Source organism: Micromys minutus (genome assembly GCF_963924665.1).
Source record: "Micromys minutus genome assembly, chromosome: 15".
Lineage (NCBI taxonomy): Eukaryota > Metazoa > Chordata > Mammalia > Rodentia > Muridae > Micromys > Micromys minutus.
The window spans coordinates 48,951,763-48,972,047 of NC_137984.1; the positions used below are offsets into that span (position 1 = coordinate 48,951,763).

At 46.8% G+C, this 20,285-nt stretch overlaps 1 protein-coding gene across 1 annotated transcript; it reads left to right on the forward strand.

The window, feature by feature from the left end:
• Positions 1–1,923: 1,923 nt before the first annotated feature.
• On the forward strand, positions 1,924–20,154 carry NOCT (nocturnin). The gene is made up of 3 exons (XM_080929229.1): positions 1,924–2,589; positions 16,371–16,640; positions 18,262–20,154. The coding sequence occupies exons 1-3, from the start codon at positions 2,409–2,411 to the stop codon at positions 19,095–19,097; spliced, it is 1,287 nt and encodes a 428-aa protein (XP_080785355.1). The 5' UTR covers positions 1,924–2,408; the 3' UTR covers positions 19,098–20,154.
• Positions 20,155–20,285: the final 131 nt, after the last annotated feature.

The window sequence follows — 20,285 nt, forward strand, 5'->3', positions numbered from 1 at the left end:
GGTCTTACCATTTCTTTCTGGTAGGCAGCCAAGAGCGGTGGCAATTGGCTGGAGTGCTTCCCGGAAGCTCTGTTACGTATAGTAGCTCACAGCTGGCCCCGGAGATCTAATAACCTTGTGGGAGGTAGCTTTATCTACCCACGCGGGATACTTCCACTTTTAAACCTTTGTTAATTAGCTCGTGGAGTATCTAATTTCCTTAAGGCTACCTCATTCCTTTGTTTTCGGTTGACCTCCTCTGCTCCCTCTGCTGTGTTTTCACTCTCTTGGCTACTAACAAACTTTGCTGTAGGACAGGGCAGAGAAGATGTGGGGAGGGAGAAGAAGGGAGTCAACATCTATATAGTCATTACCTAAATTGTAAACCAGCTGTTACATTTTGTTATATCTCTGCAAAGTATTTGCTACCTTTTTATGACCCCTTGCCTGGCCTAGTGACTCATGTGTGACTGCTGTAGAGATAAGAAAACCCAGTCTCAGACTCTAATGACCAGCTAAGGAGTTCCTGTCCCAGGTGCTGTCACTGGCTTGTAAACTGACTCAGCCATAACCCGTGGGTGTTTAGTTTTTAAGCCAGGTCTGAAAAACATTTTGAATCCTTGGTGATGATACTCTTTCAAAGTTTCTTTTCCATGCCTGCTTAGTCATTCTTTACACAATCTACCTGAGGTATTTCTTCAACTCATTCTTCCAAAGTTGACACTCCCTCCGGTTCCGTCTCCTGCTTCCCTGCCGGCCTCCCTCTCCGAACCCCCTCAGGTGAAAAGTGAGATTCAGACCTCTCACGTGCCATGTAAGCGCTCATTCCTGCCTTTTTCTGAAGCACATTTTTTCCCAAAGTAGGGGAATGCCAAGGCACTGGGGTGGGCAAAGGGGACATTTCAGATGTAAATACAGAAAGTATCTACAAAAACAAACAAACAAAAAAACAAAACAAACAAACAAACAAAAAACCCACAGCCTTGACCAAATCCTATTCTCAAAAGATTCCCTGTGTGTTTGTGTGTGTGAATCTGACTCTCACACTATTGAAACAATGGACCCCTAAGAAATGGGAATTTCCCTCAGGAAATTCCTGCTGGGAAAAGGAAAAGGCCTCAGCTTGAGGGGTACTTTGTCTTTCAGGGAGACAGTTCACACAGTTTGACCTTACTCAAGGAGCTGGCACCCAAAGACAGGTGAATGGTTGGCTGGACTCTGACCAGGTACCCCTGGGCTTCCATTTAAATTTAAATCTCACCTCAGGATCCCAGAGGGCGATTTGGAGATAGGTGGTTAACTCTGTCCCTCTTCCCCGGGTGGGCATATTAAGTACGTCTCCTTTTTCGTTTTGTTCCTTTGTATTCTTGGGTGTTGCTGTTGAGACAGCTTCACAGTGAAGCTCTGGCCCGTCCAAACTCTCCAGACCAGACTGGCCCCTGCCACCCCAGTGCTGGGCTGACAGGCCTTCACCACCGCCGCCACACCTGCTTTCCACTTTTAATTTGGCATTTTCAGTAGTCTACTGGATGGATGATCCTTTAAATTCTTTAACAGTCCAAATTACGTCTGAACCATCCCAAGCAGTTGTTTTTGGTTGGTTGTTTTTGTGTTTTTGTCGTGGACTTTTTTTTTTTTTTTTTGGTTTGTTTTTGGGGCTTTTTGTTTTTGTTTTTTTTTTTTTTTTAAGTTTTTGGTTTTTCCCTAATTCCCTTAGCCTTCATTTTCCACCCCTAAAGAGCTATTTCCCCCGGAGTGAATTCCAGCCCTCCAATCGTGGCCCATCTCCAAGGCCAATCAATGTGGCCGACCTTCTGGCAGTCTACTGATCGCTCCGCCCCGCCGTCGGTTTCCGCCTCTCGTGCCTGAGGGGCGGATGCTTGTCGCCGCGGCCACCGAAGTAGTCAGCGCTTCCCGGTGGCTCATCTCCATTACCGCGGCGGAGCGTGGAGCTGACGGGCCCCGGAGGACGTCCTCGCAGCCACGCGCTCGCACACACTCGGCGCTGGAACCAACCCGGGATCCCCAGCCTGCGGACGCTTCCATTGCAGCCGGCGGGAGGGGGCGCAGGCTCTCGGAACGCCTCGCTAACGGATTCCTGCGGCGTCAGCCATCCCCCAGCCTCCACCCCGTGGACGGTCGACTGTAGCTCTCTCTAGTCCCGAGGGTCCGTTCCCGGCCGGAGCTGTCCCCATCCGACTGCGCCCCGGTCGAGCGCCCGGATCCCCACGCAGCCGCCGCTCGCCGGTTGCTCCCGGGCGCTAGCCCGCTCGCCTGAGAGAGCCAGCCGCGTCCGCCTCCCGGCTCAGCTCGCCCGCTCGGCGCCGAGGGACGAGGAGGAGGAAGGAGCGCTCCGCAGCTCAGCGGCCCCGCAGCCCCACCGCCGCTCGCCCCGCTCGGCCCGGCTCGTCAGCGCGGCGGCGCCCGGCATGTATCAGAGCCCGCGGCGGCTCTGCTCGGCCCTGCTGCTCAGGGACGCCCCCGGCCTGCGCCGCACACTCGTGCCCCGACCGCGCCGAACGCCCGCCCCGCCGGTGCTCGCATCCCGGACCGCGTCCCCGCAACTGCAGGCGGCGGCCTCGGGCGCCGCGAGGTCGCGTCCCCGAACAGGTGAGCGGGAGCGCGGAATGAATGGGCGCCGTGGGCTGCTCCCCGCGCTCGCCCCGGCGGGAGGGAGCGGACGCCGCTCAGGGGGGTCCCCCGCTGTCCGCGTTGGTGTCCGATCTACCTGAAGCCCGACTGTCCACAGTGACCCCAGTAGCTAACGTTTCGTTTTATCCCCCGGGTGCAGGGCGGTTACGCCTTGGTTACAGACTGCTTGTGGACATCTTGGGGGGGGGGTATCTAAAAAAATGACATGATCGTGGGTTTGCAGGGCCTACGGGCTCTGAGTCTTGCCAGTAATAGTAAATGTTACCTCTTTACGCTTATTTACTTAGGTTTTGGGGGGGTGTCTTCCACTTCGTCTTAAATCCCCGTGTGATGCTGGTATATCAGCCTTTCATCAAGAGTCATTTCTGTACATCTTGTGTTTTTAAGTGTCCTGTCCCCCTTCTGTCCAAAAGCAGATTGCGACGATCACAAACTACATGCAAATTAAGTATGGCTTTGAAATGAGTAGTTTCTCCCTCAAATCTAGCAATCACTTCATGTAGCCTCTCCTTCAGAACCAGCAATTATTCCATAACACTTCTCTAGAAAGTGTAATTTGGTTGTTACCACAAATTACATTATTGCCATCTAACATAGGGATGCTGTAACCATCCTTATTTTACGAGTACATTTTGATAGAGTTTTGGATTCATTTAAGGACAGAATGCACATTAGAAAGTATAGGTTCTCTGCGGCTGTCTTTTGTTGCTCTTTTTCAAGACATGGCTGTGGCAGTCTTAGACATTAACTGTAGAACAGGCGCGCTGTGTGTGTGTGTGTGTGTGTGTGTGTGTGTGTGTGTGTTAGCCAATTAAAATGGCTGTGGCGGCACACACCTGTAATCGCAGCACTCAGCAGGCTAAGGCTGGAGGATCAACATTTGGAGTTGTTTTGGATGTAGGGTGCTGGCACTCGCCTTTACCCCAGCACTCTGAAGCAGAAGCAGGCAGATCTCTGAGTTTGAGGCCAACCCGCTCTACAGAGTGAGTTCCAGGACAGCCAGGGCTTTTCAGAGATACCCTGTCTCAAAGAAGGAAGGAAGGACTTTTGGAAACCCAGGGTCATGCCCCTACCCCTGGGTCTATAGAAGTGTGAAGTAACCTGTTGGGGTGGATAGCATGCCAGTAACCCCAGCAAGAGCTGCTACTGGTGTTTTCCTGTTTTTAGGTTTGAAGGTAGAAAGGTTGGCTGGTACCAGCTCATTTTAGATCCCTCTCCACCTCCTTCAGAAGCTGGATTTGTCATTAGGCACATCTGTGAACACAGGTAGTTTGTGTAACGCAACCAAGGGCAGCTGTGGTAATGGAGGCACGTTTGCAGTGTGAGCCTTCGATGTCTAATGCATTTCTCTCAAAGTGAAAGGGTAGGGAAGTTGTAGACTTTAACATACAACAGGCCCTGGCAACAAAGAAAAATCGCAGGGTTTTTATGGTGCTTAAACTATTTTAGACAGTACAGGGTGTGGGCAAGTTTCCTGTCTCTTGTAGCTTTGGGCGGAAGGTACAGCCATTGATTCGATGCTCATTCTTACACCATGTTACCAGAGGTGTTTTCCCATAGAAGGTTCTGCAGTGTGCTGACAGCTCTAAGCTTTAGGTTATTCAAAAGAGCTTCTACGAGAATTGGGGCTGAGGAGAGGATGCAGGTGGTAAAGATCCACATGAGGGCAGGAGAGAACTAAGTCCTTCAAGGGGTTCTCTGGCATCCACGTGTGCCTACACACAAATTCAAACGGGTGTATTTTTAGATCTGTTTTTTTTTAAGAGGTGAGATTTAAGCAGATGTGGTGATTCAGGCTGGAACAGTTCTTTTCTGATTTGTTTTTTGAGTCTCAATGTAGCCCTTGCTGACCAGGAACCCTGCACCCAAGTGCTGGGATTAGAGGTGTGGCCTGGCCAGGAGCAAATCTTGAATTCAAGGCCAGCCTGGGATGCAGGTAATGGCTCCAGTAACTCGTTCTTTAGAGGAAGAGGGTTTTTCACAAAGGTCTGTTTAATTCCGTGAAACACCTTTACGCCTCATGGTGACATTTTTTGCTGTGGCAAGGCGGAGGCGACCTGTAATGATGAGATGCTTCCAGAAGGTGGCAGCATTCAGAGCCGGACTTGAACCTGTAGCTAGAGGTGCTGGCCCACCCACCCTTTGCCCCAGCACCACCAGCTCCCAGGAGGCAGAGGCTGGCAGGTCTCCTAGTTGGAGAGAGTTTGAGCCTGGTCTGCAGAGTTCCAGAAACCCCGAGTCAAAGGGAAAGAAAAAGAAAATGGTTAGGGTTGAAAGTGAGACGTTTGAGGAAAGAGAACCCCTAAGGCTGTAAAAGAGGGCAGAGAAGAGGTTCGCAGTCTTAGAGACTTTTGATTTCTGCTTAAGAACTCAGATTATTGAATTTGGTAAATCAAAATTGAATACTCAGGTTCCACATTATGAAAAAAGAAATAGCAAGTCCTCAGATCCCTTTTATTTCTTCCCTCACTTTTAAAATAAAGATCCGAGGTGCTTGTCCTGTGGATGCAGGAGGACCTGAGGAGTCCAGAAGAGGGCGTCAGATCCTCGGGGTGTTTGGTGGGAGGATCCAGAGCTGTGCTCTTGACTGTTGAGCTCCCTCCAGTCCCCCACCTTCCTTTTCTTTCTTAGGGTTAAACCTAGATCCTTGCTCATGTTAAGCAGGTTTTTGTTGTTTTTCTTTCTGTCCTTTGAGAAAAGGGTCCCATGTTCCCCAGGTTGGTCTTAAGCATTCCTATATGGCTATAGATTAACCTCAAACTCACTGATTCTTCTGCCTTTACTATAAAACACAAGGATTCTAGGCCTGGGCCTCTAGGCCAAGCAACCAGATTGTCCCAGACTCGTTAAAAGGCCTTGAAGGAGCGGAAAGCTGTTCCAGCTCTTCTGTGAGGTTGAGTGCCACAGTCTAACCTGCATCTTGCAGTACTTAGAGGACGAGCACCTAAATGGGCTCAAAGGGAATTGGGGCTCATCTCAGCATTTTGCTTTCCTCTCTAAAGCAAAAGACGGCAGCCCACAGTGAGGCAACAGTTGCCACAGTTACCGTGCGCAGGGATGCAGAGAGTCATCTGTGGGCTGGGAAATGCCACTCTCCAGATCCTCCTCCTCAGTTAATGAAGACTTGGCTGGATCGCTGCTCTCCACCACTGGAACATGGTGCTTTTTTCTTGGAACAATTTTAAAGGCAAATACCAGCTCAGTAGAAAAGACATCTTTATTTAGTGGCCCCTTAACTATGTAAATAAGCTGTTTATGAGAAAGCAGAAGGCTTCTCCAGAATAAACTTTTCCTTATGGAGAACGAAGGTATCATTTTCCTGAGTATTCAGTGGGGACAGTTAATGGGGGGGGGGGGGTTAGGTTGATCACCAGGGCTCCAGAATAGAAATCAGTGGATGAACATTTGCAGATTTTTTGACCTTGCTTGCTTTGTCTTAATGCCAGTTGGCATCTAGAAGAGATTGACACATCAACTGATAGCCCTGTGCCCACTAACTTTGTTAACTGTATTCAACCAAGGGTTACAATGTTCCATGTGCTAATTACAGCAGGGATTGAGAGGAGCAATCCAGATGGGTTTGGGCAGATTGGTTGGGGGAAAATTTTGAAGGGGTGGGAGAAAGAGGGTGCACTTGGGAAGGGGGTAGTGGTGGGGCAGAGAGTACAGTGTCATTAAAAACACTTCCTGGTGTCAAATGCAAATGTACAGATTTGATTCGAGAGAAACCTGGTGAATAATGTCCAGCAAGCACACCGGTATTTCTGTGGGGGTTGGGTATATTATGTAAGCTTGAACCTGGGGCTGGAGAGATGGCACTGACCGCTCTTCCATAAGTGCTGAGTTCAATTCCCAGCAACCACATGGTGGTTCGCCCATCTATAAAGAGATCTTATGCCCTCTTCTGGTGTGTCTGAAGACAGCAATAATGTACTCATCTACATAAATAGATAATTCTTTAAAATAAGCTTGTGCCTGCCTTTCTGAAGGTGCTCTTTTTTTTAACCCCCTAATTTTATGTTTATGGGTATTTTGCTTGCATCTATGTGCCCGTTTACCCTGTGCATGCCTAGTACCCGAAGAGGTCAGAGGAAAGTAGATTCCCTGGAACTGGGGTTGCTGGGTGGATGTAAGCCCTGGGGAAGAGCAGCAAGTGCTCTTAACTGCTGAGCCAAGCTGCTGCTTAGAAGTTTGAGAAGCCATAGAGGATTCTGAAAGAATGGGCTTTACTGGAAGAAGTTAGGCAGTGTCCTGGTGTCTTAGGAAAAGGAGGAAGGGAGACTGACAGTCACGTGTTAATAGTTACTCTTGACCTATCAGAAGTGCCATGGCTTCAAAGGCTACTGTGCTTCAGGAAATACTTAGAACTTGGAGTGATGCACCTTGCAGAAACCATCCGATCAGCTACGACGTCCTGGTTGTCTTTGGTTTGTGCTATGCTGAGGATTGACCTGGGAGCATCCCGTACACATGCTAGACAAGTCCTGAGACGCAGAGCTGCATCTCTAACCAATAAGCCGAACCTGGACGTCTGGGCATTTGGTATTCTGGCATGCCCAGGTGGTGAACATCTGGACATTTGGTATTCTGGCATGCCAGGTGGATGGTGCCTGCCCTAATTTTTTTTTTTTAATTGGTGTATTTCTTAAACCTTCAGAAATTAGAGATTGGTATTAGATGGTAAAATTTGTGCAAAAAGGGAAAACTATAAAGTCACTTTCACTCCTTGAGAACTGTGGTAGTATGAGAAGTCCACAAAAGGAGGGGCAGAGCTCATTTTCTCTATGTAGCATATTTGAGGCCAGCCTGGGAGGCGGAAGCAGACAGTAAGCCATACAATAAGGTCAGAGGGTGTAGCTTGGCGGTAGAACTCTTCATTCAGTCCCCAGGACCAGCAGAAGGGCTGTGATCACTGTCTAGGGCGTCCCTTAGTCCCAGATAGAGCACTGTCCCTCAGTCTTCCTGTCTCTCATAACTACCCTCCCACACCTAAATCCAGTGCTGTGCTTTGAACCCTGTGCCTCTTGCATTCGAGGTGGACATTACCACAGTTCTCGTGGCTCTAATTTGGAAGGGAATTTGGAAAGTGGCAGTTGGGCCTCTCTGTAGAATGAGGAAGCCAGTGGACACCACTCTGTTAGCCAAAGGTAAGGAAGGCTGCCTTCTGTGCTCTCCTTCCCTGCTCAGAAGTAGAGTGAGCAAGCTAGCACAAGCTTGTATTGGCAGCCCGCCCTCCCTCAAGAGGCTAACGCCGGAGGATTTCACATCCCAAGCCAGCCTGGTCTGCACAGTGAGGTCCTGTCTGGAAAACAACAGCAACAAAAATCAAAGGGGAAAATCTAAGTAAGCATCCCTGGAAGTTTTTCCATATACTGCTCCTGGTCTGGACAGGTCTTTCAAGGCCTAAGTGAACCCCTTTTCTTTATGGGGCTTTATCTGATTTTGTAAGCAGTGAGAAAGGCAGGCTGAAACTAGTGCAGCTCTTTAAAATGTCTTCTTTATACGGGTGCCAAGAATTTGGCCTATTGATGGCGTCACTTCTGGCTTTCTGATTAATTTAAATGTTAGGTGTTTTTGTTTTCTTTATGTGTATCATTATTTTGCCTGTATGTATGTGTGTGTGTGTTGCACATGTGTGCCTGATACTCTGGGAAGTCAACTGTCTGGTCTGGCACTGGAGTTACACAGTTACCTTCACGGCCTGTGTCCTAGAACCAGGACCTCTGTAAGAGCAGTAACCACTCCTAACCACAGACATCTCTCCAGCCTTACGTTTTCTAGAATGTAGGTACATTATTCTCAAAGGATCTTAGGAAGGAAAAAAAGTAAATACGTGTTCCATTTTGCTAACTCAATCTAGAACCAACAGGCCCAGTGACTTATTATGGTATGCCAGATAACCAGTTCCCATTTTTAGAAATAATTTCAGTTTTACTTTTGTTGTGTTTTGTTTGTGACAGGTCTCATAAAATAACCTAGTGGAATTTTCTGTATAGCCTAGGCTGTCTTCAAACTCAGTATGTAGTAAAGATTGAATTTGAACCCTTGTCATCCTGGCTTACCCTCCCGTGTGATGGCAGCCTTGTGCTGTCAGCTGTCACTCCCAGAAGGCTCTGCAGCTTGGTTGATTTCATCATGTCTGTGCTGGGTGAAAGCAGGTGAGGGGACAGATAGACTTATAGGTCTATCTTAAGGTCTCTTCAGGCCAGATAGGTCTTAACTAAGTAGCCTGGAACTTCCTAGATAGAAAAGCCCAGCCTAGAACTCAGAGACCCAGCTGCATCTGCCTTCCTGGTGCTGAAATTAAAGATATGAACCACCATTTCCAGCGACAGTTTCATTTTAATAAAGGTTAAAACATGAGTTGGCAGACCTTTAACTTCTTGGCCCATGTCTAACCCTGGCAGTTGCAGTATGTGAGTATGCACAGGTAGTACAAACACACATACACACTTTTTATGGACATTGAAATTTTAATTTTGCTGTTTTTTTTCCACGAATATGACTGCTAGTATTTTTCTCAACTACTTATCCCTGTAGAAGGAAGTAGTGGTGTTTCATAGATTAGCAGCAACAGTACAGTGCCAAGGCACCAGTAGGTTTGGTCCATAGTGTGGACAGCAGAATATTCAGTTGGGCCTTTCCACAGCTGTAAAAAGGTCATTTTTGAGAGCATCCTGGGTCTTATTAATGCAGGGATAGATGGCACAGACTGTGTGCTTTTCCTCGTATCTCATCAGAGTATTCTTCTAGAACCCAGCTGAGGAAAACAGTTGGCCAGTGGTGAGCATTGGAGCACCAAACATGTTAAAGCAAGTTCTATTTGTCTGTTTTTGAGTGTGTCCTGGTGTGTGAAAAAGGATTTCTTTAGAGATATTTTCTAATAAGGCTGTCATGACTGAAAATACGGCTCAACCTTTTCTGGAACGTGCTTTGGCTGTCTCATCTAGTCTCTGACTTTCTGCCTGCTCGTCATGGATTATGACACTGTGTCTAGGTGTTTGTATTTTTAGACACGTTAGACTGAGAGTCATGACCTTCGCTGGATATCTCTGGAAATGCCACTTGGGTCATGACACTGCTTTGTACACTCTGTCCTGTACCAGTGTGTGTGCCTTAATGGCAGTGACGTCGGCAGAGGGAGGAGGCGAAACTTGACCTCTGCTGATTCCTGGCACAAAGTCTGGGCTGCTTTGTGTGCCTGGCCTCTCCCTGCACTAGTCAGCGCTGCTGGAGATGCTGACACTCAGCAGTCCAAGGTACAGTCACTTTCTTCAGGGCCCCTGCTACAGTCTCCTGACATCAGTGTCCACGTGTGAATGCTGATTTGTGGGATTGCTGAAAGAGCATTGTGAACACATAATCTGGCATTGTAACAGCCTGCTCTTGAAATGTTAGAGAACTGCTAATCATTCAGATGTGCTGGATACATCTATCCAGTCTTACAGAGCTGTAACTGATTGGTTTAAGCTGGAGACCGAACTCTGGGTCCTCCTCATACTATGCAGACACTTCACCACTGGACTGCATATCATTTAAACATGAGAAACTATGTTTTCATGAGTAAAGTCAAACTTCAGGCAGTCTGCCAAAGACTGTGTACTTTGCTGATAAAAAATGGATTTTGCCATTATGGGTAAATATGCTACCACCATATGTCTCCAACCCTGTTAACATTTTCTAAAGCACCATACTGTGTGTCCTGTCCCATGCCCAGGACATGGTGGTACACACTGCTAATCCCAGCTCTTGAGATGTGAAAGGAGAAATGGTTCAAATATCCAAGGACAACTAAAGTGTTTTTAAAAAGCACATCCAGTAAAGAAAAAAGCTATTCGTGTATGTGCATAGACCTAGATGTGAGTGCTTGAATATTTGACTCATTCAGAGTATTCTAAATATGCAGTGCATTAGTTAACATCCAGATGTCTCGTGGATTTTGTTTGGACTTTCACCTACTTACCCCGAAGGTGGACACATTTATTCAAGAACTCTAATAATCCAGTGAGAAAATGAGCTTGGTAGCTGTCTTAGCCTTTTGAGGTAGTTGACTGCTTGGCCAGCAGATGGCAGCATTGGGCCACTGTACTTGTCCTGCAGTGTTGGTGTGTACTTCATTGTTCAAGTTTCCCTAGGCCTAAGGTCAGTCCGTTTCCAAATCCCCCTAGGTTCTTGCCTAAGACATTCCTAGATTTTGCTTATTATTTTAGCTGGGTCATGTATAAACTCAAACTGGGAAACCTCCATTGGCCGGATAGTTGGCTATGAGATAACTAGGGAACTAGGTAGGTAGCGCCAACTACTAGATAACTAGGGAACTAGGTAGGTACCCCAGTTTGGGTCCCCACTACTGAGATTTGCTCCAGTGATCTAATTAGAAATATAAAGCTGCCTTATTTAACGGCACAGCTGTGACAGCTCAGTCCAACACTTACCTGTCTGGTTTACTTCCAAGCTTCTGGCTTGTTGGAAGGACTTTACCAAGTACAATACAGTGTGTGACTACAGTTCCTCCTTTTTAATCCCTGTATTTTGTTGAGCATTGCTGTCCAGAGACAATAACCTCCTTCCTAGGACTCAAGTACTTTTGAAGTCTCCAACTGCCAGTTAATAGTTAAATTTACATGAATCAAATACATTCTTTCTTTAAAAATATTTATTTATTTATTTATTTTATGTATATGAGTACACTGTAGCTGTCTTCAGACACACCAGAGGAGGGTATCAGATCTCATTACAGATGGTTGTGAGCCACCATGTGGCTGCTGGGATTTGAACTCAGGACCTCTGGAAGAACAGTTGGTGCTCTTAACCGCTGAGCCATCTCTCCAGTCCTCAGATTTATTCTTCATGGCTGTCTCGGTGGACTTTGATATATATAACCATTTTCTTGGTTTCTTTTCTATTGTTATGACAAACCATGACCAAAGCAACTTATAAAAGAAAGTGTTTTTCTGGGTTTACAGTTTCAAAGGGCTGGAGCTCATGATGGTGGGACAAAGGCATGGTGGCAGAACTGCCCAAACCTCACAGGGCACACATCGGGATGGCATGCTGGGAATGGAGGGGTTGGTTTGTTTGCCTCTGAACCCTCAAAGCCTTGCCCTGATGGCACAGCCCTTCCAATAAGGCTGAACTTGCCGATCCTAATCCTGATCCCACCGACTGGGGACACCTATTCAAGCCTCCGTTCTCTGACTGTACATGTTGCTCAGGAGTCCCCTGTTCTGCCCTAACAGCCACCACTCCTGCAAACTCAGTTTCCTTTCTCAGTCAGCTAACTGTAGGACCTGTCACTTAGAGACTGCTGGCGCTCCTTTCCACTACTGATGTTTTATTGTGTGCTGTACACTCATTATCTGTTCACATACTGAAGGGCATCATGGTTGCTAGTTAGAAAATATAGTAAGCCTGTTAAATTAGCATCAATAAACCCTACAAAGCCCCGTGTCTTTCAGAATAGTTAGCTACACATGGAAATAATAAAATTCACAGTGAAGCCATCAGGACAGAGTTACGTGAGAACTTAACTATTAGTCTTGTTTCTCTGCAAGAATGTCCTCCACTGTCCTTACCTGAACTTCAGTAGCTTTCAGAAATAATACTGTGTGCTCTTTGTTGAACATCAAAATAACTTTTTCATATTTTGTCAACATTTTTAGTGTCTTGGGGAAGGACAGGTTTTAGAACCTTCCTCGGGATGTCATACCAGAAGCCAGAGAATGTTCCTTCGTGTTTACACACTCGCCTGCACTCACAAACATAGCATCTCAAAAACAATACTCAGACTAGCTGTACGTTCTTCTCCTTTTTAGGCAAAATTTTCTCAAAATAACTTCTTTTATTCCCTCCTCCCCTCATACTGACACCAAAAAATACTAATTTTCTGTTGTCACTAAAGTCTGCTGTGTTACTAATTCCAGATCTCTGTCCCTTCATCTGGCTTCAGTTGTCAGCCGTACTGTGGGTGCAGGTCCTCAGTTCCTCATGAAATATCTTTACAAATTGTTTCCCGTCTCTCTCCCCTGGGCTTACCTTTGCGGATTGTTGGCTTTCACAAGCCATGCCTCACCCCATCCTTCTCAGTCCACTGCACATTCCAGGCCTGTCTGATTTAGTAGCCACACTGTCTTCCCAAGGGCCTCTCTCACAAGCCGGACCGGCACTGCACTGCGTCAGCCAAGCTGGCCTTAAACTCACTCTGTGGCCAGACAAACCTAGGACTCTGGATCCTGCTGCCTCAACCTCCCAAGTACCCAGGATCACATACATGTGCCACATGGCTTTGTGTGACCGCTGCCCTTCCTCTGTCCTCTGGTTTCTCTACTGTCTGTCCATATTACCCTACAATGTAGTGAGTTTTCTGTTTTGTTTTTGAGACAGTATCTCACTATAACCCTGTCTGGTCTGGAAATAATTGTATACACCAGACTAGCAAACTACTCAGAAGTCTGTTGGCCACTGCCTCCTGAGTGCTGAATTAAGTCAAATAGTCAGCTCTGAATTCTCTCTTGTAGATCCTTCTGCACTGCCCTTCAGTAGATGCACTGGGCTTATTTTTGTTCTACTTATGCCTTTTGAAATCCCACCCTGGACCATCACAGATGAGCAATTTCTCTGCTGCCCAGATTCCTGTCTCACTCCTGCTTTTCTCCATTGCAGTTTTCCTTTGATCTTCCCACTACCAGATATGCTGCCTGAAAACGAGGGTCTGGTCTCTGTCCAGTGTGCCTACAGAAGGCTAGGGCAGCGACTCATACACAGTGGGCACTGAAACACTGCGTGTGAGATGTCCATTTGCCGATGTGGGTTGTGCTTGTATGAGCAAAGCAGGGGTTGATGGGAATTACTGCGATGGGCAGAGTAAGTGGTATCCAAGTTGTATCTCTAAGTCCCTCCTCAACATTATTGTTTGTTTATTTTTGAGATGGGGGTCTCACTACATAGCTCATCTCAGACTAGCCTGGAACTTGCCATATAGACCAGGCTGACTGGAACTAACAGATCTGGCTGCCTCTACTCTGAGCACTAGGGTTAACATTTTGAGTGCTCAACCAAACCAGCCTTTGTAAAGACTTCTTCTGGCTTTTGTGTTGTTTTGTTTTTGGTTTTTTTGTTTTTTTGTTGTTGTTTTGTTGTTGTTGTTGTTGTTGCACTTTGGGGCTGGGTCTTAACCTTAAAATCACCTTGTAAACTAGTATGTGATAAGATGATGTCTTAGGGTTTTACTGCTATGAACAGACACCATGATTGATCAAGGCAACTCTTATAAGGACACCATTTAATTGGGGCTGGCTTACAGGTTCAGAGGGTCAGTCCATTATCATCAAGGTGGGAACATGGCAGTGTCCAGGCAGGCCTGGCACAGGCAGAGCTGAGAGTTCTACATCTTCATCTGAAAGCTGCTACCAGAATACTGACTTCCAGACAGCTAGGGTGAGGGTCTAAAAGCCACACCCACAGGGCCACACCTTCTAATAGTGCCACTCCCTGTGCTGAGCAGTCACAGCTGGCTTTCATGAGAAATGTAGCCAAACTAACTGTGCTGACTAAGGGACATGTGTTTCTGTGTCTGCATGAGGAGGCCGGAGTACAGTTTCTGGGATCAGACTCAGGCTGTCACACTGGACATGAGCAGGGTCTTTCCCCGCCCTGCTTTGAAGATGGAGTGCTGGCTTCACTCCGCCCTCCTTGGTGCTGTGCTTAATCTTATCCCTCGGTGGTGCTGTAGCTTTTGCATAAAGAATTCTCTCCTTAGCCTTGAGTGTCTAGGAGGACCAGTTTGAATTAAGGAAAATCGACAAGAGGAGGATACTTGAATACATTTTGACACTCAGGGACATTTGTGACCAGGGTCACTAGTTTGAACCAACTGCTTGTTATTAGCCAGCTTGTGTTTTTATAAAGATAACTTGGTCTTTGTCTCTCCAGAGACAGTTAAGTTGGGAATGAGAGATAGCTTAGTGAGGAAGAGTGCAGCTGTTACAGAAGACCCAGTTCAGCGCACAGCAGCCATGTTGGGCAGCTCATAAACCACTGTAGCTCCAGGGCAGTCCAGACCTTCTAGCCTACACACACACACACACACACACACACACACACGTACACTCACAACTGAAATTAGAACTGAGAGGACAAAATGTCAAATGGTAAAGAAATCCAGAATTTTCTGCTACTTTAAGAAAACTAACCACTTTAGTTTCTCATAGTAATTGGTTAAAGATCTTTCTTTGGAGGAAGGGGGGGAAAGGTCTGTTAAGAATGAAGTTAGGAGGCTGGAGAGGTGCAAGCTTCCACATAAACAGGCAGTCCAGCTCAGATCCCTAGCACTCACATACAAGTTGCATTTATTCATCATAGCAGCCTCGGCGGTGCCTAGAGATCCCCAGCCAGCATGTCTGACCAGTCAGTGAGCTCCCCGCTCAGTGAAATCCTGGCTTTAAACCAAGGTGGAAAGAGATGAAAGGAGACGGCAGCTAATGGCCCCGTGTGCACACTTGTACACCTGCCCATTAGTTGTTCTGTTGGACTTAAGGGCTTTATTTTGGCTTACAGTTTCAGAGGGATGCAGGCCATCAAGACAGGGAGAGCAAGGCATGACAACAGTCGGAAAGTATGGGCAGCAGGAGCTGCCTAACCATTTTCATCCACCGCACACAGGAAACACAGTGCACACGGGGTCCATGGATCCGCTCTATAAAGCCAGAGCCCAGCTTCTCAAACACTGCCACCAGCTGGGAACCAAGTGTCAAATACATGAGGAGCCTCTGAGGGACATTTCTCATTCAGACCCAAACATACACACATACATGCGTGCACAGGCACGTGCATGCACACACTGCACCACACATAAAATGTAGAACCTAAGCACTGGAACTCACTGCTTCTCAGACACTGGTGCTTCCTGGACCTGCACTTGATCATTGGCTTTCTAGGGAATGTCGCTAGTACAGAAAAGATCTCAAAAACAGGGCAGAACTCCGGTGTCTCTTCTCCTCCCAGACCATGCCTTGTCCTCCTTTTTAAGAAAGGATTAATTTATCTACATGTACACCTGCATGCCAGAAGAGGGAGGCAGATCTCATTATAGACTGGTGTGAGCCACCGCATGGTTGCTGGGAATTGAACTCTGGACCTCTGGAAGAGCAGTCAGCGCTCTTAACCGCTGAGCCATCTCTTCATTCAGCCCCATCCTGTACTTTTTAATGAGACTATGTTTGATGCTGACCACAGGGTTCTCCAAGAGACCCCATCCCTGAATGGACACATAACACCTGAAGGTTAAGTCTGGCACTACCAGAGGGTCTTCACAGACACAGCTAGGAACACAGCTTCCTACCTTTCACCCTTCAAAAACCATTTGGGTATTTGGTTCATTTGTTTGTTTATTGAGACAGACTTATCTGTGTGGCCTTGATTTGTCCTAGAACACCCTTTGTAGCCCAGGCTGGCCTTGAACTCATAAAGATCTGCCAGGCACAAAAACCTTTCTTAAAGATAAAAACTGGGAAGAAGAGTATGTGTTTTGTTAAAGGATGTTTGTAAAGGACTGGGCGGTGTAAATACAAAGAAGAGGCTATTGAGGGTAACAAGCTTAGTTAGCAGCAGTCCTAAAATTACCTGTCCCTGCAACAAGCTGGTGGCCAGAAACTACGGTTACTCACCACTAGAGGTAGTTGATGCCCACCGGCAGTGCAGCCCTGACTTACACTGGCTATGTCGCTGTTTGTTTCCTGCAGTGAGTTCCATGGGAAACGGCACCAGCCGACTCTACAGTGCTCTTGCCAAGACACTCAACAGCAGTGCGGCCGCTCAGCACCCAGAGTACTTGGTGTCAGCCGACCCAGAACATCTGGAGCCCATTGATCCTAAGGAACTTCTCGAGGAATGCAGGGCTGTTCTGCACACTCGGCCACCCCGATACCAGAGGGATTTTGTGGACCTGAGGACAGATTGCTCCAGTAGCCACCCTCCCATTAGAGTCATGCAGTGGAACATCCTCGCCCAAGGTATGCCTGAGCAGTTAAGTGTGCAGCGGCTTCCTCTGCGTCTGCATTCCCAATCCCTCCTGTGTGCAGGGATGACTTATGGGTGGTTTCTGCTCAGTAGCTGGGGGGATAACCTTAGGCATCTGTTGCCAACAGCCTGAGTCTGTGACAGCATTTACAGGCAACAAACTGAATGGGTGGTAGGGACAGTGTCCGGCAGCAGTTGAGACTAGCTGTAGATGGCCTTGGTGACCATGGTGCCATGACGACTGCCAGAGTTTGAAGCAACTTGAGCTGTTGTGTGAGGGCTTGTCTCAAACCCAAACCAGAGATACCACTTGACCCATTCCCAACACTTTTTTTTCCCTGGCAGCTGGTGGTGGTACACACCTTTAGCCCCACACTTAGGAGGCAAAGGCAGGCAAAATCTCAGCATTCCAAACTAGCCAGGGCTATACAGAGAAACTCTGGGGGAAGGGAGAATTTTAAAACTTGTGACAGAAAAGGGCCCCTTTTATTTTACCTGCTGAATTAAAAACTAGGTTTGTCAACCATTTTTATGTGATAATACCATAGATCTGGTAGTTGAATTGTAAGCAAGGTGTCTTTGTGGTGAAGGGATGGCAGTAGTTAAGAACAGGAACTGCTTTTCCAGAGGGCCCGGGTTTTCATTACCACTACCCACACAAATGGCAAATGGCTCCCGGGATGCACTGCCTCTGGCCTCTGTGCTTACTCCCCTTACCCACCGTTAGACATAGGGCTTTCTTCCTGGGGGGAGGGTGTTGTTTTTCTGAGATAGGGTTTCTCTATGTAGTTCTGGCTGTTCTCGAACCAGCTCTGTGGACCAGGCTGGATTTGAACTCAGGGATCTGCTAGCCTCTGCCTCCAAGTGCTGGAATTAAAGGTGTGTGTGCCCACCACCTGACTCGCCAGTCTTTCTTTTAAAAAGTGTTATTTGTTCTTTGGCAATTTCATACATAAATACGATGTATGTTGGCCTGTGTCTACCCACATCCACCCTGACCAGCTGCTCTTTGATTCTGTTCCCTGCTGTTCATTCATGAGAAAAAGCCACTCATTTGTCCCATTCATTCTGAGTAGTATCTATTTATATCCGTCCACCTGGCTTTCTTATAGTCAGTGTTAAAACTAGTGTTTATTTAAATTGACAAGTTTTTATATCCCCGGGACTCTGAAGAATGGTTTCTCTAAACCTACAAGCAAAAGTCTTATATCTCAGAATACAGCTATGTGAAATAGTCTTTGTATATATAAAAACCCTGCTGCTTGCTTCAGCAGAAAGTGTGAGGTTATTTTGTCTGGGTGTGTTAGCACAGCTTAAGCAGACCTGCCCAGCATCCAAGGCAAATGTCAGACTTTCTTGCCTCTACCCCTAGATTTCTTCTTTCTTTCTCCTCTTTGTTTTCTCTTTGCCTTTTTAGTCAGGGGCTCAGTGTGTATCCTTAGCTGGCTTGAAGCTCAATTAAGTATCCCACAATGGCCTTGAACTCAGGGAGATCCACCTGTCTCAGCCTTCCCAGTACTGAAATGGAAGGTATACAACACCACACTAGGCTTCCCGTTTTCTCTGAGGTGATGGGTCTGTGGAAACTGACAGCTGTTTGGCTTTCCTTTGCAGCTCTCGGAGAAGGCAAAGACAACTTTGTACAGTGCCCCGTGGAAGCACTCAAATGGGAGGAAAGGAAATGCCTTATCCTGGAGGAGATCCTGGCTTACCAGCCAGATATATTGTGCCTCCAAGAAGTGGATCACTATTTTGACACCTTCCAACCACTCCTTAGTAGACTAGGCTATCAAGGCACATTTTTTCCCAAGCCCTGGTCACCATGTCTAGACGTGGAGCACAACAATGGTCCAGATGGCTGTGCCTTATTTTTTCTCCAAAGCCGATTCAAGCTCATCAACAGCACCAATATCAGGCTGACGGCCATGACCCTAAAAACCAACCAGGTGGCCATTGCACAGACCCTGGAGTGCAAGGAATCTGGGCGACAGTTCTGTATTGCTGTCACCCACCTAAAAGCACGCACTGGCTGGGAGCGGTTCCGCTCAGCCCAGGGCTGTGACCTCCTCCAGAACCTGCAGAACATCACACAGGGAGCCAAGATCCCCCTCATAGTCTGCGGGGACTTCAACGCGGAGCCAACTGAAGAGGTCTACAAACACTTCGCTTCCTCCAGCCTCAATCTCAACAGCGCCTACAAGCTGCTGAGTCCCGACGGACAGTCAGAGCCTCCGTACACAACCTGGAAGATCCGGACCTCAGGCGAGTGTCGCCACACCCTGGACTACATCTGGTACTCCAGACATGCTCTGAGTGTCACGTCCGCTCTGGACCTACTCACTGAAGAACAGATCGGGCCTAACCGCCTCCCCTCCTTCCATTACCCTTCAGACCACCTGTCACTCGTGTGTGACTTCAGCTTTAACGAGGAGCCCGATGAACTTTTATAAACACTGTCATCTTAATCACAAGAGTCTTAACCAGGGATGTTTTGGGAAACAGGATAGGGGGTGGCCTGGGAAAGGACACCCAGTTTTTGCCACTTACTCTCCGTCATCATCAGCATGCCCGTGAAAAATGAAAAATCGCTCTCAAGTCTTTCCAGTTAAAACCTGCATTGAAAAGGTGTTTGCACTCCAGTTTGAGCTTGTTTCCTGTGTTCCATCCTCTACCGTGAGGGGCACTCGTAGCATAGGCTTTCCTGTTTTTAAGTTGAGGGTATCATAAAAACCCAGCTTGTGAGCCTTCAGAATTAAAAGTAAGATGTAGGAAGTTTTCTAGACACCGTTTTAAGTTATTTATTTGTGGGATTTTTAAGTGTCAGTGGGAAATGCATGGTAATATTTATTTTTTTATATCTTCATGTAAAATTAAGTGAATTATCTAGCATTGTGGACATTTTAGAACCATGCAGGTACAGACTTGATTCCTTAAAACTTAAAAATGTTTTAATTTGCTTATCTAACAGAATGTACACTAAGGAACTATTTAGTCCTGGGGGATGTGTGACTTTATATGTACACTCTTCACAAATAATCCATTTGCTATGCCTCCAGCATTTCCATTGTGTTTTATACAGTTCACTGATGTTCAGCTGTTTAGTTTCCACTGTAGTCACTGTTTGGTATGTGTGCCTTTCCTGTTGTGACGACACTGGTAGACATATGAAGATTACTCCAATCACTTCTGGAATGTGCTTTTTACAAGTAGTTTAGGAACCGTTCTGGAACAGTTGCTAAGAATATTAGTGAGAAATCCTACCAAGATGTCAAATGTGATCCCAACACTCAAACTGAGACAAGAGCATGTCTTAGAGGGCAGCGTGGGGTGCATATCAAGACCCGGTCTTGAAAACATCTCAAAGACAGCCAAATGATTGGGTTCAAATCTTCTAGAAAAATGTACGAGTCAAAAAGATAGCCTAGAGTGTTCTCTTCCAAACAAAATGGCCTATCAGTGGTAAGATGGTAAATATCTTAATGTATGCGTTCTAAATATTGCTTAAGATTAATAAATTGACTTAAAAAGAGTGCTTTTAATATCTTGTCTCTTTAGTCTAAAAGGAATGTGGGAGTTAGTTTGGATCTTGGAATATATGGTGGCATACACTATCCATTTGTACACTGAATTTTCATCGT